The following is a 25,342-nucleotide window of genomic DNA, read 5'->3' as shown; positions in this document are numbered from 1 at the left end:
CTGGTGGGTTTTTATCTTGCTCCTTCTTCTGCTGTGTGTTTTTCTGTCTTCTCATTTTGCTTATCTTACTGTGTTTGGGGTCTCCTTTTTGCAGGCTGCAGGTTTGTAGTTCCTGTTGTTTTTGGTGTCTGTCCCCAGTGGCTAAGGTTGGTTCAGTGGTTTGTGTAGGCTTCCTGGTGGAGGGGACTAGTGCCTGTGTTCTGGTGGATGAGGCTGGATCTTGTCTTTCTGGTGGGCAGGTCCATGTCTGGTGGTGTGTTTTGGGGTGTCTGTGGACTTATTATGATTTTAGGCAGCCTCTCTGCTAATGGGTGGGGTTGTGTTCCTGTCTTGCTAGTTGTTTGTCATAGGATGTCCAACACTGTAGCTTGCTGGTCGCTGAGTGAAGCTGGGTGCTGGTGTTGAGATGGAGATCTCTGGGAGATTTTCGCTGTTTGATATTATTTGGAGCTGGGAGGTCTCTTGTGGACCAGTGTCCTGAAGTTGGCTCTCCCACCTCAGAGGCACAGTACTGACTCCTGGCTGGAGCACCAAGATCCTTTCATCCACATGGCTCAGAATAAAAGGGAGAAAAAGTAGAAAATAAGAATTAGTAGACGTAGAAAGAAAGTAAGAAAGAATGAAAGAAAGAAGGAAAGAAAGAAATGAGGGAGGGAGGGAGGAAGGAAGGAAGGAAGGAGGGAAGGAAGCAAAAAAGAAAGAAGATAAAATAAAATAAAGTTAGATAAAATATAATAAAATTATTAAAATAAAACATAATTATTAAGAGAAAAACAAAGTAAAAAAAATTAAAACAAACAAACAAAAAAAACGGATGGATAGACTCCTAGGACAAATGGTGGAAGCAAAGCTATACAGACAAAATCTCACAGAAGCATACACATACACACTTACAAAAGGAGGAAAGGGGAAAAAAATCATAAATCTTGTTCTCAAAGTCCATCTCCTCAATTTGGGATGATTTGTTGTCTAAAGGAGGGAAAGAGGGAAAGAAAGAAAGAAGATAAAGTAAAATAAAATAAAGTTATTAAAATAAAAAAATAATTATTAAGCAAAAAAAAAAAAAAAAACCCAAAAAACGGACGGGTAGAATGCTAGGACAAATGGTGGAAGCAGAGCTATACAAACAAAATCTCACACAGAAGCATACACATACACACTCGCAAAAAGAGGAAAAGGGGAAAGAATCATAAGTCTTGTTTTCAAAGTCCACCTCCTTAATTCGGGATGATTCGTTGTCTATTCATGTGTTCCACAGATGCAGGGTACATCAAGTTTATTGTGGACCTTTAATTCGCTGCTTCTGAGGCTGCTGGGAGAGATTTTCCTTTCTCTTCTTTGTTCTCACAGCTCCCTGGGGCTCAGCTTTGGATTTGGCCCCGCCCCTGCATGTAGGTCGCTGGAGGGCGTCTGTTCTTCGCTCAGACAGGACGGGGTTAAAGGAGCCGCTGATTCGGGGGCTCTGGCTCACTCAGGCCGGGGGGGAGGGAGGAGCACAGAGTGTGGGGCTAGCCTGCGGCGGCAGAGGCCGGCATAACATTGCACCAGCCTGAGGCGCGCCATGCGTTCTCTCGGGGGAGTTGTCCCTGGATCCCGGGACCCTGGCAGTGGCGGGCTGCACAGGCTCCCCGGAAGGGGGTTGTGGATATGACCTGTGCTCCCACACAGGCTTCTTGGGGGCAGCAACAGCAGCAGTAGTGTCTCATGCCCGTCTGTGGGGTCCGCGCTTTCGCGCCCATCTCTGGAGCTCCTTTAAGCAGCACTCTTAAACCCCTCTCCTTGCGCACCAGGAAACAAAGAGAGAAGAAAAAGTCTCTTGCCTCTTCGGCAGGTCCAGACTTTTTCCCGGACTCCCTCCCGGCTAGCCGTGGCGCACTAACTCCCTGCAGGCTGTGTTCACGCCGCCAACCCCAGTCCTCTCCCTGCGCTCTGACCGAAGCCCGAGCCTCAACTCCCAGCCCCGCCCGCCCTGATGGGTGAGCAGACAAGCCTCTCGGACTGGTGAGTGCCGGTCGGCACCGATCCTCTGTGCGGGAATCTCCCCGCTTTGACCTCCACACCCCTGTTGCTGTGCTCTCCTCCGCGGCTCCGAAGCTTCCCCCCCTCCGCCACCCGCAGTCTCCGCCCACCAAGGGGCTTCCTAGTGTGTGGAAACCTTTACTCCTTCACAGCTCCCTCCCACTGGTGCAGGTCCCGTCCCTATTCTTTTGTCTCTGTTTTTTCTTTTTTCTTTTGCCCTACCCAGGTACGTGGGGGGGTTTCTTGCCTTTTGGGAGGTCTGAGGTCTTCTGCCAGCATTCAGTAGGTGTTCTGTAGGAGTTGTTCCACGTGTAGATGTATTTCTGGTGTATTTGTGGGGAGGAAGGTGATCTCCGCATCTTACTCTTCCGCCATCTTCCCAGAAGCCCCTAATTACTATTTTTGACTGATTGACTAAGAATAGGCAATTATTAATTTATTCAGCAACTCTGCAATGTTTAATATGCAAACACTTGCTAAGTCACTTTGCTGTATCTTCACCTCTGAGAAAAAAACAAGGAACTTTATAATTACTAGGTTTTTTTTATTTTTTTATAGAAATAAAAATTGCTGAATATTTTCTTCATTCTTTAACATAATCCAATAGTATTTGAATGACAGTGAGACACTTCAGGTCATCAAAAATTGATTTTCAAAAATATCTCATCAGTGTTTGTGAATAAGTTAAGTAATTATTCTCTTTCAGAGGAAGAGAACATCTTCTGAAAGATGAAAATTTATATCTAGAAAGTTCCAGAAATTTTCGGTTAATTTTAATACAAAAGTCTATTCTCGTTATAAGAAGGGAGCTTGTATAGAGGATAAATATAGTTTTTAAGTTAAACTGTCCTGTAATTGAATCTCAATGCATTCACTACTTTGGTATTTAGTCTCCTTATTTGTATAAAGGGAATAAAACTGCCAGGTTTTTCTCCTTGTTATGAGATTCAGGGTAGGCCCTCACCTAATTAAATGTAGCCATCATGATTATTATTATCACCGTCATTATCATTACATTGCCTTTGATACTTATGAGCCCTTGAATTTATTGGAGACAATAAAGTTGTAAACCAAAGTTCTACAAGCATGACCTGTGTATTGGCCCCTATAGTTTGTCTTCACAGCAGGCTAAGACTGCTAGCTTAAAGCCTGCCAGAGCCGAACTCAAATTCTTACACATTCGATTGCTTTAAATAGAGCCCCCAAAGCATAATATCAGCCATTTAGAGCCTGCCTGCTTTGCATGCCTCACAAAACTGCACCCAATATATGCTAGCCATGGATAAGACAAACCCTAAGGCTACAGAAGAGGCTGCTACCCTTTGCAGTTCTCCAACTCAGTGTCTCCCCATCTTGCTGCTAATGAACAACATCATCTTGATATATAAGCCCCTTCTCCAATTCCTTTCTCTTGTCCTAGTCTCCTCCTGGGCAGTAGTCCCACACCACTGTCTCCAGAAGGTCTCCCACTGTGAAGCAAGCACTTCCCAAAGTTTGCTTGCAAACTTGTCCAAGTGCCACTTATAGCGCTTGTTGTGAAATACTGCCGTCTTGTGGTTGTGTCTTTCCCTTGATCAGACCTGGTATCCTTAAACTTACCAGTCTTATACTCGAGTTTTGGATTAAAGACTAAGAAGCTGAGTCTTTTAATAAATATTATGGCTGGAATTTACTCTTTGCTTCTTTTTGTGACAAGAAAGAAGGGGAAGAAGGGGCTTTTGATGCATTTATTTCACAACCTCAAACCAGGGAATTTGATTGTGGGCTCACATTGCACATGTCCAGCAAAGAAATCTGACTGTTTTGGGCAGAAACTGCCTTATTTTATTCCAGAGGGAAAGCTTATCTTGTTTGGGCTTACTGACAACTATTTTGGGTGCCAAGTGAGAGCTGAATTGCTTGAAAAAGGCCATCTTTGTCTCACTGAGACCACAGGAGAAGAAAAATGTACTGAGATCTAATGAGAAATTTTTCATTGATTACTTCACTCGGTCCTATTTAGAAGGAAACATTACTATTTCATTTGGAAGGTAACGGGGATGGTGGTGCTAGTAATGAGTAGAGCTGAAATTTGAACCTTGATCTTGTAATTTCATAGGTTTTACCCTCTCATCATTCCGCTTTACCTACCCCAGAGCTGGTACTAATCTGTAATTGAGTATCTTATAGGATCTATGTATGATACAAACCTATTTAAGACATTTTTTTCTGCCAGTTTTTACTTCTTTATTTTTCTCCATAGTCAGTTCATTGAATATCTTATAAAATTGAAATCTGGAACTCTTTAAAACAAAAGGCCTACTTTAAAAAAATTGCCTTTATGTGTTTTTCTTATTATGCTTAGTGTTAGTTTATCAGTAGGCTGCTGTTTGAGCCAGTTGCTTAGAAATATTGAATAGTACCCCTTTGAGAAAGAGAGAAAAAAAGGCTGTTTTTATTCAAAAACAACACAGTGATGGATCTGTTAGTTGTAAAAGGCAAGCCCCCCCACCCCCCAGGGGTAGTTTATGTGAAAGAAATAAGACACAGAAAGAGCTAAACTGATTTATTTAATAAACTATCAGGAATTACCAATTTGACTATTTCTCGGCAGCTTTGAAAAAAACTTAAGTGAACCCTGGAGAGATAGTAGAAAGTAGGTATGCAGGAGTAAGCTCTTGGAGGACTCTTAATAGCTTGGAAACAAATAGGACCTAGAAAAAGATGGCCAAGTGAGAAATTCCTTAGAGAGAAGAAACGGACTATAATTATACCCCAAACAGTGGTTTTTAGGTTACTGAGTCTAATGCAAAATTCCTATATTGAAAAATAAAGTGGGTTTGAGAGACCTGACTAGAAGCAAGATAGCAGTAGCTGGTCACTATGGTAACAGAGGTGAAGTGATGTCATTGGGAAAGAACACTGTTAAGATAAGGTTGAGCTTATATATAAAGGCCATAGAGAAAGAAAATCAAGTTGCTTTTTTCCATCTATTCCTTTCTGACTTGGAAAAGAAAAGGTAGAGTGATAAGCACTAGCTAGGAAGTATCATAATATAAGTTATATAGTTTCCCTTGGCCTTGCTGGATCTAGCGAAGGCAGGCTGAGATAAGGGTAAGCATGGTAATTAAAGGTGTTAGTCACAGTGGGGGACAGCCATGGGCTTTCAGCAGGTCCACTGTAAACCCAGGAATATAGGAGGAATGCTTCCAACCCACCAAGGATCAGGATGGCTTGAGCTTATCGTCCTACCACCAAGACTGCTTAGCAGCTACAGAATATTTAAACTGGACAGTCTCAGAATGAATACAGAATGAGAGAGCACAAGATTAAAATAAGATTGGGAGCACACTTTTAGAAGTTAAGTGATTTGACTGTAGACCTTTGTGTTCTTTTTTTTTTTTAATTGCTCTGAATATTTACATTTTTATTATCAAAGGAAAAGCAGGCTATTTATTGGTTAAATGGGCAACTCACTGGTTAACTATGCTAGATAATTTACATTTAAATTAATGAAGAGTTAGTTATTAAAGATATAAAGTCATACTTTGCCAAAAACAAGTTTAATTTGTATATAATGGTGGCTATAAATCTGAATTTTCAAGATGTCAATCACCAGAGAAGAAACTGGATGCTGGTATAAGCTATTAAACAAAGAGCTATCATTAGTCAAACTAAATTCACTTATAAAGTTTACAGTAAAAAAAAAAAACGCCTTTGTTATCTATTAGTCAGAATCTGCTTTCATAACTGTCCAGCATTCACCTATGAGTAACATCAGAAAAATACCTCTAAGATAATGAACAAACAAATGGAGAAAATAAGCAAGAGATGAGAGCTTATGGGCTCTATTGTATGATTGGTCAGTTTTCTAAATTAAAAGGAAGAAATATATTTATTTATGATAGCCATACACATCAAGGATTGCTGTATTATTCTACTTGAGCTAACAACAAAATATCACAGACTAAACAACAGAAATTAATTTTCTGACAGTTCTGGAGGCTGGAAGTCCAAGATCAAGGTGCTGGCAGAGTTGGTTTCTGCTGAGGTCTCCCTCCTTGGCTTGCAGACAGCACCTTCTTGCTGTCATGTAGGCCTTTTCTTTGTGTGTGCACATCCCCAGTATGTCTTCCTCTTCTTAAACAGACAACAGTCCTATTGGATTGGGGCCTACACTTTTGACTTCATTTAACCTTAATTATGTCTATAAAGGCCCTCTCAGTCACGTTGGGGATTAGGGCTTCAACTTATGAATTTTGGGGAGATACAATTCAGTCCATAACAGTTGCCAACCCCCAAAACAGAGCAGATTAGTGGAAGTATCCATTCATAAATTTATACAAGATATATGTTTATTAAGTATCTACTATATGATCAGGAAAACTCCACAAAGGTGACATGTAACCTAAGGCCTGAGGGAATGAGTAAGAGCAGGAAAAGAATAGGAAACCAAAAGAAAGGAAAAGAAAAGAAGAGAACCTCAGACAAGAGAAAAATGCTAGACACCAGTAGTGAAGGTAGAGATCACCAAAATGCAGTGTAGACGAGAACCAGTGGTGAGAAGCAGACATTTGACAATGATTAGTGGTAAAAATAAAGGACAGAGACATGCATGAGGAGGAGATGGAAAAAATAACCAAATTCTACCAGCCTCCAAAGGTATTCAGTATAGAAACAAGCTAATGGAGACTTACCAACCATGACTAGCCTATCACCAGTCTTGCTGATTGTAACTTTAATTTATTTATTTACTAAATATTTTACTGTGTTTACTTCTCACATCTCTACCTCCTTGCTGGCCACAACTTCCTCAAGAACCTCCTGATTGGTTTCTGAGCCTTCTTCCAACTATTCTTCAGTGAGGAGTAAGATACAAATGCAGATCTGATCAGATCTTTTCCCCATTTAGAACCCTCAGGACATTTCAAGATGAACATTTATTTGTTTAAGCCAACAAAAATTATTCAGACAGTGATGCTAAAATTTAAAAAGTGATGAAGATTTGAACATAATTTTGAAAGAACAAGAACAGAACTATATTTGTGTATGTGTGTGTTTATGCAAATTATGTAACATAAAAACTCAGAAACAAAACCAAAAACTCAGAAGGAAAACTGCCTAAAATCCTCATATATTCCAAGTTGAATAAAGCAGCGCTAAATATGTGAAATAATTCGAATCATAAGGTATTACTTTTGGTAAAGATCTGAGCTATTTCAGTCTAAAGTTATTATTTGCCTATGAAAAACTAACCATCAAATAGTTTTAAACACTTATAGGTTTGTATCAAAATTAGGATTATGATACAGGTTTCTTGATATCTTGATATAGTATACTTATAACCATGCTGCTTTGTATAAGTTATATATAATCAACTGGTAAAATATTTCCAATGAAAAGATTTCCAAACCAATAGTAATTTTAGAGGAAAAATATTTTTATGAGTAAAATAATTTTGTATTATCTTATACATTTTATTTTGGGTATGTTTAGTGTCTTCAGATTATATGGCATTAGAAGATATTTATATATGTGTGTGTATATATTTATGTGTATGTGTATAAATATTGTGAGATATCTCAGCAATTGCTGTGAACAATTTGGGGTTATGAGACCCATTTATTTAATAATGTTTATGAAATTCTGCACTGGCATGATCAGTCATTTTCAGATTAAAGCAGGAAAATAGGGTGACTATTATTTCACAGAGATATGCCATAGATAGACCTTCATTATCTTAAATCTTCGTGATTGAAAATATAATTATATTAGTGCTTTCAACGTTGTCGATAATTTTATTATTGTTTAAAGAGCATAATTGTAATCTATAACTAACAAATAATTTTTAAAAGTTGATACATATTATCTCGTACTAGAAGCAGACTAGCATTTCTGAGCCATAGATTTATTAAAGGAAAAAAAAAAATTTATTGTGAAAGAAAACAGAGTTGGCATCTGGTTATGTTTATTATAACCTACCAAGTTGTTATTTAGAACACAAATGTGACTGTAGAAGACATTTCATAAGGAAGACGATACATCATTCAGATGTCACCCATATGTAATGTATAGTAAAGCATGAAAGTGCTTTGACTTTCTTTTGAAATTTAGAAAAGAAATTTGAATCCTCAGCTGGCTAAGAATGGATACTTTTAAAGTAAATAATTCTGGAATTGTCTGTCTTGGTCACGGATGAGCAAGTTAGGGTCATGATAATCCACAGAATGAGCTTTGACAATTTACCAGAATGAATGCTAGAAAGTCAAAGGGCAAAAGAAGGGATATAACTTACATGCTGAGGAAGATGGAAAAGATTTGCAGAAGGAGTGTCATTTGAGCTGTATTCAGGATGCATAAGATCTCTCCAAGTTAAAAAAAGAGTGAAGATCATTACTGGCAGAGAAATGCTTTTGTGAAAGCATGGCAGAATGCAGAGGCATTTTGGATGTATGCTGGGTGGAAGAAGTTGACGGCATTCACAGGATAGGCTATGTGGAAACCAACTAGAAAGCTATTTAAGAAGCCAGAGGAAGTAAAAGCAAAAGGATCTAACATTCCAACAATGATTACAGGGTGGGGTGGGGGCCGAGGGGTGCATATGAAAGCTCTGACTCATCTGTGTTATTGAAAATGTATAATGACAGAAAATGTAGAGTGGAGGATGGTTCCAAAGGTGTAGCTTAGGAGACTGGATGAGTGTTGCCCTATTAACTCAAAGATGGCAATACCTTAAGGTCATATTTGGGGGAGAAAATAATGGGAGCATGTGTTAAACATTGTTGGCACTTTAAAGAACAGTGAGAGTAGTAGTAAATAAGAGAATCTGTACAGGGGAGAAATTCACTGGGGAAAACAATCTGAGAGACTCACCTGAAGTATAAACTTTTAACAAGAAAAAAAATCTTTTGCCTCTTTGATATCTTGGTTGTATGACTACATATTTACCCTATTTCTCAGTGAAAAATGTTTTTTAAAAATTTGATAAAATTCCCTTTAGCTTCTATACTCTACCCAATTACATCCATTATAATCTTTGCAAAACAGACCACCAGTACTCCTGATAACTCTGAGGGGGGCAGAAAAAAATTATTCTAAATATGTATATTCCCTTTATTATGGAAAACACATTTTTACAATATAAATTAAATGCTTAATCTAAAAAGCTAAAAAGTTTCCTCTAATTATCTGGTATATTCACTCATCTCAAAGTGTTCAACTTTTCCCCTACTTTGACACAGCATGCTCTCAACCCCAATGCACACATACAAATACACTAGTGCAATGCATATAAACCCTTTTAATGAACCGTTTTCTACCATCCTTAAGAACTAAGCAGATGGTCCAGGAGAATGATGAAATTACGTTACTTTTCTGCTTCAGATTAGATATAGCCCTTGGTTCAGAGCCAGTCTAGGGAGACAGTTGTTGCTACTTAATGAGAAACCAGGTGCATTTTGTCTCCATTGGTGCTCATTTCTGTATCTTGTTTTGTTCTATGTATATCTAGAAAATGTGAATTAGAAAGATTTGTTCTGACAGCATTCATATGCTAATCTCACTATAATTGCTAGAGGCAGATTGAGCTCTAACTGGGTTTATAAACAAAGTAAAACATTAAATTTATATTAGTAAAATAATTATTTGGTCTGTGACATCCTGTGTCAGTAAGAAAAATAAATATTCTTGATTTAAGGCTTAGAATATTTAGATTTCAAGGTCAGTCAGCAGAAGTGCTATCAAGAGGCATTTCCATTTGAAAGAGTCCATTAGTGACAATGGAGAACAAAATCTTAGAAATATTTTCCCCATTTATTCATGGTACTGTAAACACACAACCTAAAACACACAACCAAGTGAGAGATTAAATTCTATTAACCTTTCACATATAAAGATGTACCCTTTATATAATCATTTACTTGGTTCTCTTATAATGGACACACCTGCTCAAAAACCATGGCCAATAGAAAACTTCCAAATTTGGATTATTCACACACTGTATTGGAACTATACAATTATCTAAGTGAGATTGTTCCTTTAACTGAAAATTTAGAAAAGTATGGGATTGACAAAAGTTCTTGTCCAGGAGGCGAGAAGAGAGTTCCCAAAGATGATGTTTAAAGGCAGTGACTAATAAAAAATAAAGTGTTTCCTATTTATAATCCATTGAGTCAAGTGCATTCAGCAAACTGATTTTATAAGCATAAATTAAAGGAGGGACAAATAAAGGAAGAGATTAGAAACACCTCAAATTAAACACTATCAAACTGACAAAGATTGAAAATAAACTGATAACGTCTGCTGGCACTGGTGCAAGGAAATGGATATTCATATATAATACTCCGGGCAATATCAGTTGGTACAAATAATTGAACAATTTTTCAATATTTATCAAGAAGAATAAAAATTCAAATTCTTTTCACCTAGTAAATGCACAAGAACTTATATTTGAGGTTGTTTTATCAAGGCATTTGTTATAATTTGGGAAAATAGTAAGCTATATAAATTTCTAGGATAAGAAGAAGATTGGTCAAATAAATTGGTAGACATATTCACAACAATATTTCATAGTCTTCAAAAAGTATATTTTAAGGAATGTTTAATGATATGAGAAAATGTTTATAGTATAATGCTAAGTAGAAAAGTACGACACAAAACATTATGTTTAATCTTAGTAATATATGTGTGTGTTGTATATGTGTGTGTGTCTGTATGTGTGTATTCAGTGTGCAACCTTAAATGAATGATAGAAAATACTCCACTGTGTTAATAGTGCTTTATTTCTGGATGATAGAAGTATGGCAAATTTTATTTTCCTATTATACTTTTCTATATTTTCCAAATTCTTCATAATAAATAGACACTGCTTTTATGTTCTGAAGAAAATAACAAATGAATTTTAAATAGCAAAATTTTGATTGAGCAGAATTATGTGTCCAAAATGTCTAAAGAGCTCTTCTCTCATTACTCCTATTTTTTCTCTTCATGCCAATGTGTTAATGTTCATTAGAAAAGCATCATTCATATATATTTCACATGATCTGGAGGTTAATAGTGTATTTTCTAAGGTAATATAATTTCTATTTTTATCCTCTCCCAAATGTTCTTCAATTTCCTTCCACTATCCATTTAATAGATCCATATTGACATAGAGTGCTCTCTTTTGTCTGTTAGAACCACTTCTTCTAAACAAGATATGCCCATTGTTTCCATGTGAGAACCATTATATCAATTTTTCAAGATACTTCTGAAATCTTTATTTAACTCTTTGTGTTAAATTTTTAGGTTCAAGTAGTTTATTATATTTGCCATATATAACATATAGTACTTACAAAATTAATAAAGATAAGTATTTAAATACTTCAGGATGTTTTAAATTCTTGTTTGAAATTATTCTTTTAATCTCATATGAGAGACTAACAATGAAAACATTCAGAATCATAACAAAATATTTCAATTTTAAAATGAGCCTCTGATTCTTCCATGTTAAGCTTTCATGAACTTTTCATTTAACTACTATTAAATCTATGAGTGCATTCTCACATGCCTTTAACTTCCTTGCAGAAAGCGTTTTAAATTAATTTTTCTTTTATTTTTAACTCTTCTTTCAGCCCGAGTGTGACCTCAAGCAGGCGTTTATCTTTCATGAATCTCTTAAAATCTTTCCAATTATAAAGTAATTGCCTAGATTTATACCCAAAGAAACTTAATTGATTAAAAGATTATCTCCAGAAGTCCTGTTTATTTAGTTGAGTTTCAAAATTGCAATATTTGCTCTAACTATCCTGAAAGCACAAGTACCATCATCATCAGAATTAATTAAAATATTAATAAACAGAGATAATATCAGAAGTTATCTGTACTTATGATTGAAGAATGAATATAAAGCAGCATGAAATGCCATTTAAAAATGCTTTCTCTAAGTTGTTTATATCAGATTGAAAACATGGGTCTTTCATCGTGTCTTGTGAAGGGCACCATATTGACATTGTGTCACATCACAAAAGGCAAGGATCCCTGAGCTGAGACAACTGCATGGAAAATGCTTTCTTACTGGCTCCTACTGAAACTCCTACTCAAATCTTTTGAATAAAGTGTGGAGTAAAGTGTTTCACATAAGGTGAAATTTTTACAAAACTAAATATTAGCCATCATATACTGCAAGTTTTATTAAATAAAATATTTAATTAAACTACCTCTAAATGTACTATACATATCTCTGGCTTCTCAATAAATCATGCTGAATAATTGATCTTTTTCATAATAACTCAGTCATCATTAAGAACATAAATCATTACCTTATATCTCAAAATAAAAATATGTCAAGAGATATTAAGGTATAAGACCATCATCTGAGTAATTTATTCAAGGATGAGACAAGTGATTAGACTAAGGTTCCAAACAAACCTAAGATACTATTAATTAAATGCCTATATCTGACTACTTCTCTTCTATTTTCTTATTCTGTACCTCTGTATAAACAAGTCTTCAGATATTATTCCAGAGACTCATTACTTTAGGTTACCACATTTTGAAAGTTAGATCTTTGAGAGTACCCTAATACTTAGAAATATGTTTCTTCATACTGCTCATGGCTCAGGTTCACAACTTGCCTGAAAGCAAAATTCTTCAAGAAACATAGCTGTAACATTTTATTATAGAATTAGAACTTTTTCCTGAACTTGGGCCATTTTAAAACTAGGCTTGAAGTTTGCTTTCTACTGTCCTCTACAGTCATGTTTGCATATTTAAGTAAGTCAGTAGATAAAAATTCTAGGAGAGGATGTGTGGAGAAAGAAGGACAAGAGATTAAAATATTGTTTTTCACCTATGTAAAAATAAGGAAAGATTTTTTAGTAAGGTCGTAAATTCTACTACTCAGTACAAATCTTCTCTCAAGATTTTTTTTCAGATTGATTCTATAAGCCTTATGTTGATGTTCTTTAGAGTAATTAGTGTTAATATGACAATAATAATAGTAAGGAAGAGGAGGAAGACAAGGAGAGCAGCATTATTTATAGTCTGGAACAGTTAGAGAAGACTTTAAAAAGAAGAATTTGAGCTTCAATAAGTGATCCAAACTCAGATTCTGTGGATCTCTTTTCTACTGGAGCACACTGTGACTAGTAGACAAGGACTTAAATAAATTAAAGAGTAAAACAAAGCATTTTATTTGTCATTCCCAGAAGTTCCAAAACACAAGCTTCTTTAACATCAGCTACTGTGATGTTTTAATACCTGTGAACAAATTATAATAACCAATAAATAAAATTACTCAACATGATTTATAAAGATGTAATGGTATTACCATAGTTTGGCAGGATTGGTATAGATGAAGAAAGTGGATCAGGGACATTAAGTATTGGGAGTGGTTTAAGGTAGAGCACAGACTTGGAAGTACTAGATAAAACAGCTGAAAAATAGATTATAGAGAGCTTGATTGTCAAGCTAAAGAATCTTATAGACCAGGCTTTCCTAAAATGTATGATTCAGAAGACTAATTCCTAATTATGGTGATAAACTATAACATTTTACATGTTTTAAATTTTAAGTGGTTTAGGAAACACTAGTTTGAACAAAAATAAGCATATTTCTTTGTCACAAAACCTCTCTGAGACCTTAATTTGCTAATGCACAGTGCTTACTTCTTAGAAGAGATACGACCCAGGGACATGGACTGGGAAATACTGCTATTGAAAATGTAGACACAGTGAAGCTTTTAGAACTGGGGAATGGACATGCATTTTAGGGGATTAATCAAGATACTTAATGTGTAAATATATAAAATGGATAAAACTCTAATATTTTCTTTTAAAGCAATTATTACAATGTACAAGTATGGATTTATTTGCTTAATTTTTTGTTCAATATTTATCTCCCTCACTATCCAGGAAATTTATTAGAGCAGGGAACGTAGCTCTTTTACCCACTGTTTTTTCCCACCATATAACCCAGTACCCAGCACATTGTAGACACTTAATAAATATTTGCTGCATAAATGATTGTAAAGGAAAGATGTCTGGAAATAGTATACTTTCGTACTGTATTACTTTGGGCAGTACTACTAGGAGATGGTATGGATCTGAACTAGATTGAATGGTAAGGAAAGGAAAGGGAAGACATTGAATGTCTAATACAGAAGGAAAGAAAGGAGTAGTAAAAGATGACTCCAAGGTACAGCATTAAGAGAATTAAAACACAACTAATCAAAGCAAGAAATCAAGAGGGAAAGCACAGTGTCTGGTACAGAGTAGGAACTTAGTAAATATTTTTCACGTTCTCCTTTAGACAAGTTGAGTTTTATTTAAAGATAGGTGGCTCATCAAACAGTTAGAAACTAAATCAAGGATGATGGTTTATATTAGGAATCATTCATAGAAAGAGACTTTCTGAAGTCAGTGGATGAAAATTCCTGGGAAATATGTGAGGAAGGAGAATGGAAACACTGCTATTCTTAAAAGAACTCACTTGTCTAAAGGCAGAATTAGAACTATTAGAAAAGCTTTTTCTTGGTACCAGACACCATGATTTCCTTCTTGATTTCTTGTTTTGATTGCTGATGTGATAATATCAGCATTAAAGACCACTAATGTGTTTATCCTAATAACAGTCCATTGATCTTCGTGAAGACAAACTGGTTTCCTTGTAATGATATCAAATCAAATTATGGATAACAATTTCAGGCTTTCAGATATTGTAATGATAAGATGAAAACAAACCCATGAAATATGAGTATTTTTGAAATGTGAACATTTCAACAATCAAAAAACAAACAAACCTCAGATGCTCCACTTGAAGTCCAAGAATCACCATGTATGTTGTCTTGATAAGGGAGTTTTAGAGACTACTTCAGATTAGGTAATGGTTTTAAAGATGTTTCTTGAAGTAGGACATGGAGAGAGTTTGGCAGGTTTCCATATCCCTGTGGCACATTTAGTGAAGCAAAGGGTTTCTCAGTGAATAAATTAGAAACATTTGTCATTTGAAAAATGTAAGACTGTGCCAACTAATGAGGACAGCCAGAGTATTTATCACAAGAAATCTTGGAAAGATTGAACTTTCCCTTATCCCTTTAACTTTCCAGGGATGAAATATTAGGCAAGGGTAACATTGGCATACATGGGTCTAAAATCCTAGAGAATGCAGTGGTACTGGAAATCAGGTGTTTTGATACATATATTCTTATTGCTTGGGTCAACTACTGTAGGCATAATTTCCAAGTGATTGAAATTCTCTTTGGTTTAAATTATGAATAGAGAAGGACCTGATGACTGTAGCAAGATAAGTCTTTTTGCTGTTTCACCTATGTTAGGCCATGTTAGTGAGCCCTGCTACTTAGATACATTTGACTCAGGGAGAGTGTTGAAAGGGAGACTGTTGACTGTATGCTGTGGCTATAGAAAAAGAAAAATCCCTTTAGCTATTCAATTCAGATTTTAAATATATATATATATATATATATATATATATATATATATATATATATGATTCAAGAGAGAAGAGAATCCATGCAGTGAGAATCCAAAAAAGATAATAGTCTTATCTTTGACTTAAGGAATTTATTGGAAGGACTTTAACAGGAAGAGATGAAAACTTGTTTTCCTCTTGCCTTTTTAAATCCCTTTGAAAAACTGAAAATCTAAGAATTCCTCTTTTGGGTGTTTGCTAAGGATAGTAGTAAAACAGGAAGTCTGGTTGCTTCTGAGTCAAAGTCCATACACTAGATGTGAAGCCACATGCTTCTACGGTATACTGGGAAATGGTCATGTTTCAGGAAAAAGCAAAAGTTGCTTCTATATATTATGTATGTAACATTTATGTGCTTTCTTGTATGTTATGCTCTACTTATTCTACCCTACTGTATTTTCATACTTTTGACATGCAAAAAAATGTTTAAACTCTTATCACCAGATAAAAGAACAATGTTATTTCCCTCACTGCTACCCCATCATTCTGTTTGCACCTATGAAGTAGTCTATGTGTAAATAACTATCAAGTGTGTGAGTGTGTGTGTGTGTGTGTGTGTGTGTGTTTGGTATAGAACAACTAGTGAACTCATGTTTGATAAATTCTCATATGCTGATCTATGTGTATCACTGTAAATGTAATGCAGGGTCTGCTAATGGGAAAAAATGATAACTTTGGGGTCAAGAAAAATGAGATCTAACCTCAATTCTACTAATCACTCTGTGTGTGACCTTATGCATATTACAGACTTACTAAACCTTAATTAGTTTATTAGTGAAATACAGAAAATAATATATGAATGCTTATTCATCAAGAAAAAAAGGTGATAAATTGTTTTGAAATTTTACAAGGACTATATAAATAAAAGTCATTATAATCATCTTTACTTACCATATTCATTTATTAATACAGTTAATGTTTTTAAAGTATCTACTCTGAACTAGATACTAAAGTTACTGGAAATATACAGTGTTTAAAGGCTAGACATGGTCCCTGTCCTCACAGAAGTTTCAATCTAGTGAACAAGATTGATTTGAATATGTAATTAAAATGTGATCAAAGGGTATGGCATCATATAATTGAAACATATAGAGATGAGGACATACAGAGTTGGAACATATTAAATAAAGAGAGGCTACTTTCCCTTCTAATCTATTTTTTTTTAAAGAGCAAGGAAATGTACCCTGTGCAAAGGCAGCCCTATTTCTGAAGGCCCTAGTAGAAGAAAGATCATGTAGTCCTAGAAATGCAAAAGAAGCCATGAATAAGAAGAGCAAAGAAAATAATAAGCGTGGTACCTGGCCAGGCTGCACAGAGAGCTGGGTGTGAGTGTGGAAGACAGCAGTCAGGCCAGAGTACCATTATTTTAAGCCGCAATAAAGACTTGAGACTGTCTGGAGGGCAGAGAGGAATCATTGAAGTATTTGAAACAAGAAGGTGACATAATAATGTTTGTGTTTTTAAAGGTCACCCCAGGTTCACTGTGATGGGAGAACAATAGAGAGACAGGTACATATGCAAGAGAAAATAGTTTGAACTATGCTGTTAGGCAGTTGAAATTAATAAAAACAGACCTGAATCAGGATATGTTTAGGCTATTGAAGGATTAGGACTTGGTGATTGTTGGATGTGGGAAGTGAGGGCATGAGAGGAGTCAAGAACATTGCCAAGCTTTCCATCTTGAGAAACTAGGTGAACTGTATTGCCATTCACTGAGACTGAGAGCACAGGAGGAGGAGGAGGAGGTTTGGGCAGAACAGTAATTGCCAACACTTAGTGAATGCTTAAAACTTGAAGACACAATTCTATGAGCTTGGTATGTACTCTGTTATCTTAGAGATGACTAAATTGATAGAGGTTAAATATGTGCTGAGAGTCACACAGCCAGGGAGTTGGCTTCAGTGTCCAAGGTCTTGACTACGATGATGGACTCCATACCTTTGAAGAGCATCACTTCAATTTTTAACATGTTATGTTTGAGATGCTCATAAAACACAAAGTGGAATTGATGAGGGAAATAAATTTGAGTAGAAATTTGAAAAGATTTATAGCTATCACTCATCAAAGTTAAATGAAAAGAGTTGGGAAAGGTGAGTGAGACTGTAAAGATTGAAAGGGAGAGAGCGTACAATTAGAAGGGCAACAAGCCTAGCCAGGGAATAACTCTCTAATACTATAAATGTCAATATTTGGTAGAGAAGATGGATCTTCTTAAAAGATTGAAATTGAGGAACCAAAGTGGAAGGATAAATGTCAGAAGATTGTGAAGTCAGGGGAGCCAAAGGAAGAGAATGTTTCTGAAAGAAAAATATAATTCTCTGTCCAATGCTCCTAATAGGTCAAGTAAGAAGGGATTAAAAGTATGAAAGGGCTTAAAGGAAAACTTTCTTTTAAACATGGAAGTTAATCTCCCACCTTCCTTATTGACCTATACTTACAACCAAAATTGCACTAAACTAAAAGAAATTTTAAAATGCATATACTCACAAGGAGAGAGAAAATTGAAAAGAAGACACTAGGAGATAAGAGATTTCAACAAATTTTAAGAAGACAGGGAAAGAAGATGTAGTTTATATTCACGTATATAAAAAGTACATTGTCAGTTACATTATAAAGCACCCACAAAGGGATGTAGAAATTGATTTGCTTCATAGTCCTCCTTAGAGTCTTGGAGACAACAGGTACCAGACAAAGAACTGAGGAGACTTAGTACTGAAAATAGAAAAATCAACTTAAATCCTTATTTACAAAACTGCATAGCTCTTCCCAGTGAATTTAAGGTCTTTCTTCATCACCAAAGAATTCAGAGACTAAGTGATAGGTAAGAATCAGATTTATTTAGACAGAAACACACTCCACAGACAGAGTGTGAGCACTCTTGGAAGGCAAGAGGCAAGAGGCCTCGAAATATGGCATGGTTAGTTTTTATGGGCTGCATATTTCAGAGGCTAATGAGTGGGAGGATTATTCCAATTATTTTGGGGAATGGGCAGAGATTTCCAGGAATTCGGCTACCACCCACTTTTTGGCCTTTTATGGTCAGCCTTGAAACTGTCATGGCACCTGTGGGAGTGTCATTTAGCATGCTAATGTATTACAATGTGTGAGTAATTATGCTCAAGGTCCACTGGAAGTTGAATCTTCTGCCATCTTGTACCTAGTTGGTTCTCACTAGTTTTCATCATGTACTATGGCTATGTCATTCTTTTAAAGGTTGTGCCCTGCCTCCTTCCCTCCTGTTTCATAGCTATGCCTCAGGCTGAAGACCAGAATATTCTTTGGCTTGCTGCCAATCATCCTGCAGTGATACCTATTATGCATACAAAGCTTCCAATTAGTTCTTTAGAGAGTCACTCTTCAATATTGAAGGACAGCCAGGGATCACCAGATATTTGTGGAAGACCCCTATCATGAAAAATAAAGATGAAACGAAACAAACAGAAAATGGAACTCAGAAAAAAATGCAAGGAGCAGGGGGAAAAGGCAAAAAAAAGGTCTATAGCTAATATCTTCTTAGAGAAATGAAATGATATAGCGCCCTGAAATACAATCATGATACTGATAAAAAGGAACATGCATTTAGGAAGCAACAACTAATTTTTGGACAATAAAAATATGTTATCTAAGAAAAGATAATACAGGAGATGTATTTAGAAGATGAAGTTGAGAAAATCTTCCAGAAAATAAAATAAAAAAACAAAGACATGGAAATTACAAGAGAAAAAATAATTAAATTACCAGACATTTCCTACATTCAACTAATCAGGATTACAGGAAAAGAAAATAGAAACAATGAAGAGGAGGAGGAAATCATCAATTAAATAATAACAGAAAATTTAACATAATTTAACAATAAATGCTTCCAACGTGAAAGGGCCCATTTAGTACCCAGTACAATGGATAAAAACACATCAAAGTACATTGTCATGAAATTTCAAAAGACTAAGAATAAAAGTTCTAAAATATTTTGGGAGAGGGGAAGGTGGGCGTAAAACAGGATTTTGAATAGTAGTAGAGCTGGATTTCCTGACAGCAACCTTAAAAGCTAGAAAATAATACTTTAAAAATGCCTTCTAATTTATAAAGAAAATTATTTCTGACCTAGAAGTATATATCCAGCCAAACTTTCAATTGTTTGTGGGTGAAATGAAATCATGTTTGTATATGCAGAGATCTCAAAAATGTTCCTACTGTAGATTCTTTCTCAGTAAGTTACTGGATGTTATATTTCACCATTGGATGTTATAGTCCAATAAGTCTAGAAAGAAAAGACATGGGGTTCAGGAAGTAGGAATAAAACGGAAGGAAATATAAAATTCACAGAATGACAGTGAAGAGAAATTCCAGGATCTCACACACACACACACACACACACACACACACACACACACACATATCAGGTCTAGAAAAGTAAAGTGACCACTCCAGACTGAAGCAGGAAGATATAGTGCTCCTAAAAGATTATTCCAGGGGGAAATAAGACAGATTACACGTTTTTCACTATATCAAGAGAAGAGGAGATAGGAAATTGAATTAATGAAAGACACATAGGGCTTCCCTGGTGGCGCAGTGGTTGAGAGTCTGCCTGCGAATGCAGGGGACACAGGTTCGAGCCCTGCGTTGGGAAGATCCCACATGCCGCGGAGCAACTAGGCCTGTGAGCCACAGCTACTGAGCCTGCGCGTCTGGAGCTTGTGCTCTGCAAGAGAGCCCGCGACAGTGAGAGGCCCACGCACCGTGATGAAGAGTGGCCCCCACTCGCCGCAACTAGAGAAAGCCCTCGCACAGAAACGAAGACCCAACACAATCAAAAATAGATAAATAAATAAATAAATAAAATTAAAAAAAAAAAAGACACATAGACAAACCAAACAAAGAAAAAAAAGCAATTTTTAAAGAATAAGATGCAGAAGAAATAAAATGTGACTGAATTACAGTGATATTTATAGCTATAATAAAATAAGTACTATTAATTTAAAACAAAATTGCTATATATATTTTGGTTGGTTAGAAGTTCATTGAAACTTTGTTAGAAGAAATGTAAACTACCTAGATATCTGCAAGGGAAAAATTAATGGAGTAGCACTATAATCAAGTTACTTAGAAATTTAAGATGGAAAAAAAGTTGAAAGCTATAATGTGTAGGGAGCATAAATCAGGAATGGAAGGAGTTCCGATTGAGAGATAGTCCATGAATCAGATACCAAAGTCATCAATGGGTTCTAGAGGTGGTAATGAATGATATGAAAAAGAGTAGAAAGATGTTACTACCAGGTAATGAGACCATCAGAGGAGCAGGACATTTTTTAGGATGAGAGAAGATTAATAATTTTTAGAGAGCAAGGGAGGATATCAATTCTACTTTCCAACCTTGAAGTGTGTTTAAGGTATGAGAAAATCAGCATGCTCCACTTTTAAAGGCTATAAGTGAACCATGTTTTAGTTGAGACTATGAAGGGGAGGAAGACTTCAGTGGAGAGGATCAATGAAGTTATTGATCATGACATAAGGCACAATTTCAGAGTTTAGTGGGATTGAAGGAAAGAGAAGTTGGGTCAGGGGGAAAGCTCATCACATTGTAAGAATGAGACAAGGGACCGAAAAGAGGACCAGAAGAGCCTACATTTTTGATCAACAAAAGGGAAAGCAGTCCTAAGTGAATTAAATTGCAAAAGTCTTAGCAGACATTGGATTCTCTGGCCAAATGGTTCAGGTCCAGGCCTGGATATTCTCTTTTTTCTCTTCATAATAAAAAATTTGCAATTGCAGCAACAGATGGGTATCAAGAAATAGCTACAAGGTTCAGCATAAAAGGGTGAGTGCAAGGAACTGGGCAGAAACAAAATATGAACAATTGATTCCTCACCTGTGAGTCATAGAGACAGACAGGATACACACCTTGAGCCAGCTTGACGGCATCACAGCTGGGTAGTCAATGTGGCTACTAGTGATAAATTAAAAACCTGGGAATTTTTCAAGACTTCTCCCTCTCTCCACAGCACCCCTTCCACCTCTCATCTAATCCATTACCCACACTTTGGATTCTGCTTCTTAAATACCTTTCCAGTCTATCACTTCTCCCCATCCTCACTGCCACTATCATAGCCTGAGCCATCATCACTTACCTTTACAACTGCAATAACCTCAACAAATATGAACTAGGTACCTAATATTTTTAGTTAAACCTTCTAAAGATTACCATGTTCTTATAACCTTCTATAAGAGCTGACTCATGAACCTGTCCCAAAATATAATTTTATTAATTTCATAAGTAAAAGGAGGAATAAAAATGGCTTTGGGCTGCACTTTCAACATCTCTCAAGCATATTGTATTCATTTGCCTCCAAATTTGATTTAATCTAAGCCATTTCAAAACAAAATGCTATATTATTTTTGTGAACTATCACTACTTTCTGTTTCGGCAATAAGTTTATGCTGATAAGTAAAAACAAATCAATGAATAAAATGCGAGTTTCAAATTGATGCTCATTCAGTACTATTTCTGCAGATGGCAAACTGTGTACTGTTATTGTGAATTCAAAGATGAATAAGACAAGATCCTCTCCTTCAAGAACTCACCCAGTACACAAGGAAATAGTACACATAATTAGGAAGCAATGTGATTAGTGCCCTGGGAGCTCAGAGGAAGACACTATTCATTTATCCTGGAAGACATTCACAGAGATAGTGACATTTTAGTTAGAATGAGAAATTTTTCAAGCAAATTATCAGTATCTGTTGGTGGTTGGGGAGAGAGTCCCAAATGTATCCATCTATTCATTCATGAACTGATTTGTTCATTTTACATTTGTTATTGAATATCTACTATATGTCAAGAACCAATACAAATGTAAAAATGAACAAAACACAGTTACTACCCTCAACAGCCTTGCAGTCTAGGGAAAGAATGACATGAAAAACAGTAACTTTAATAAAGTGTTATAGATGCCATGATATCAATTTTGTGCAAGATTTCATGGCATTTGGTCATTTTAACCTAGAGAAAGACATGCCAGGATGTCAGAAATTTCTGCCATGATTGTTCTCTCCCATTAAAATAAAAGGATTCATAGGGACAGATTCTTATTCTGAAGTGAATAACTGTAGCTCCAATAGGAGCTTTGTTCAGTTCATCTCTATCCCCAGTACCTAGTTCAATGCTTGGAGCATATTAGTTATAATAAATTATTATTATTTTTTTTATTTTTATTTTTTTTTGCTGTACGTGGGCCTCTCACTGTTGTGGCCTCTCCCATTGCGGAGCACAGGCTCAGGACGCGCAGGCTCAGCAGCCATGGCTCACGGGCCCAGCCGCCCCACAGCATGTGGGATCTTCCTGGACCGGTACATGAACCCGTGTCCCCTGCATCAGCAGGCAGACTGTCAACCACTGCGCCACCAGGGAAGCCCAATAAATAATTATTGATTAATGGAATAAATTTGAGTCAAAAAGAGGATATCATAAACCTTATGGGTAAAACTTGACTATTTTGCAGAAATGAGAGAAATGTGTTTTTCTCCAACAAATTCTGGAGGTTTATGTTCTGCACTGCAATTTGTATAAAATTTAAAAAAAAAACATATAGTTCCATGTTTCAAGTGTGAATGTAAGCATTGTGCTAAGTCAGGATTGTATTCTGGCCCAGTTCTGCCATTCCAAAACTGTGTGATTATGTGATTCTGACCCTTTCTGAATCCATTTCTTTATTTGTTAAATGGGAATAAGAACATGTCTTTACATAGCTTGGAGAGCTATTTAAGGATTAAATGATCTATTGCATGTGCATGTCTTATGTAAACTTCTTTAAGGCATTATATAATTATAAAATATACAACACAAGTAAATTTCTAAGCTTTAAATATTATAAGAATGCCTTCCAAAGGCAGGTAGTTAAGCAGTTGGGTTTTTTTCTGTTTTTCTCTAGTGCAGTGCCTGGAGATGACCACCAAGCGGAAAATCATCGGCCGTCTGGTGCCGTGCCGATGTTTCCGAGGTGAAGAAGAAATCATCTCAGTTTTAGATTACTCCCACTGCAGCCTTCAGCAGGTGCCAAAGGAGGTCTTTAACTTTGAACGGACATTAGAGGAACTTTACCTAGATGCCAATCAAATTGAAGAGCTACCAAAGGTAAGTTTTGATAACCTAAAATATATACTTCAAATGAGTATTTCATAACTCCAGAGACTTGGCATAATGATAATGCTAACTACAGTCTTCTATCTAGGTAATTGACAAATCATTCAAATTAATATAACTTTTCCCAATATTCTCATTACCTTTTAATGTGACTCCGTTTGCAACTTCATGTAATATGCCAATAACCAATTGAACTCCATTGAAATCATAATTTTATGTAATATGCCTTTTTATTTTAACTGAAGATGATCTCCAAGAAAATAACAGGTTGGTAGGTTGAGATCAATAGCTTATGTTTAGAAAAGAAAGGGAAAATATGGTACTCTTTATTCCAGAACTGAAAATTTGTATGTTGTATGTTAAGGTGACATTGTTTTAAAACCTTGAATTATATGTTACAAGTCTAAGAAATGCTTTTACATACACACACACACACACACACACACACACACACGAAGAGTCAAGTATACTATTATGAAAAACATGCTGTTATTTCTAGAATTTGAAATTTTTGGTTATTACAAACATCACTGAATTTATATGGCATACAACTTATACATATAGTGTAGCTAAAATTTTTTAACTAATGTCAAACTTTACACACACATACATATGCACTGCCATTATGATCTTGTGCTATGCAAAGAAAATGTCTCCTATGACCAGAAAACACTGGAGAGATTAGTTACAGCAGACTAAGGCCACACAGCAGAAGGTTCAAAATCTAAATCATTGGATCCTATTGTTCACCTAAATAAGTGACTCAGGTTAAGTAGCTGGAATGGCATTCACCCGTGAAGAACTTAATGGCTAAGAGGGGGAAAATATCATGCAATACATTTCCATTGCTTGCGCTAAAAAAAATGCATGTTAAATATCCAAGAACCAGAAAAAAAATCTCCCATCAAAAAAACTAAGTTAATATCAAAAGCAGAGTAAAATGCTCTGATCAAAAGGATTTTTGAATGATTGTTTTCATTTAGGATAATGGATTACAGTGTTTATATAACACTTCAGAGACAGGAACTATTTAATGTGTACTTCAAAACCAATATCCTTCATTTTTGACCACCTGTGTGTATGGTGTCATCTTGAATCTTTGCCCAGGAGGGCTGAACCAGACCTAAAAGATTTTGGCCATATGGATTAACATCCAGATTGCACATAAGTGGAGGCTGGACTGAAATGGGCTGTGTCTTCCACCAGGCTATGAATTACTTGAGGGTAGAGGGAAAGATCTTATTCATCTTAGATGAATCTTTCATTCTTCATCTTTGACTCCCTGTACAGGAGGATACATGGTGACCTTCACATAATGGATACTCAATCTATGTGTTGTTACTGCTAGATGAAACAATGCAGAGAACTTCATGTACCATAGGACTTGATTAGTAAGACTACATAAAGTTAAGCAATTCATAAATGTGGCATTTAGCTCTAATTTAAGAAATTAAGCACAAAGTTTTGTTTTTTTTAGATCAGGTCAATCTAGAATTGCCAGATGAAATAAAGGACATCCAGTAGAGTGTAACTTTTAAACTAAAACACAGGCCATTTTTCAGTATAATTCTATCCCAAATATTGCTTTGGGTATACTTATACTAAAACACAAAACAGTTTGTTATTTCTTTGAAATTAAAATTTAACTGGGCATTTTATATTTTTATTTATTAAATCTGGCAGCCCTAGGGCAATCCAGCCATTTAAAATCTTTTTCTAGATGCATGCAACAGAGTCTGT

The 25,342-nt window shown here is 35.9% G+C and overlaps 1 protein-coding gene across 6 annotated transcripts in view; it reads left to right on the top strand.

Moving 5' to 3' along the window:
- LRRC7 (leucine rich repeat containing 7) overlaps window positions 1-25,342 on the top strand; it is a 502,831-nt gene that overhangs the window by 163,582 nt on the left and 313,907 nt on the right. For all 6 annotated transcript variants that reach the window (XM_049699435.1, XM_033407473.2, XM_004280746.4 and 3 more), the window contains one exon: window positions 23,391-23,593. In XM_049699435.1, the coding sequence (XP_049555392.1) occupies window positions 23,391-23,593 (203 nt within the window). The remainder of the gene's footprint in view (window positions 1-23,390; window positions 23,594-25,342) is intronic.

The sequence above is a fragment of the Orcinus orca genome, chromosome 1, assembly GCF_937001465.1.
Source record: "Orcinus orca chromosome 1, mOrcOrc1.1, whole genome shotgun sequence".
Taxonomy (NCBI): domain Eukaryota; kingdom Metazoa; phylum Chordata; class Mammalia; order Artiodactyla; family Delphinidae; genus Orcinus; species Orcinus orca.
This window is presented reverse-complemented; position numbering and strand designations above follow the sequence as displayed.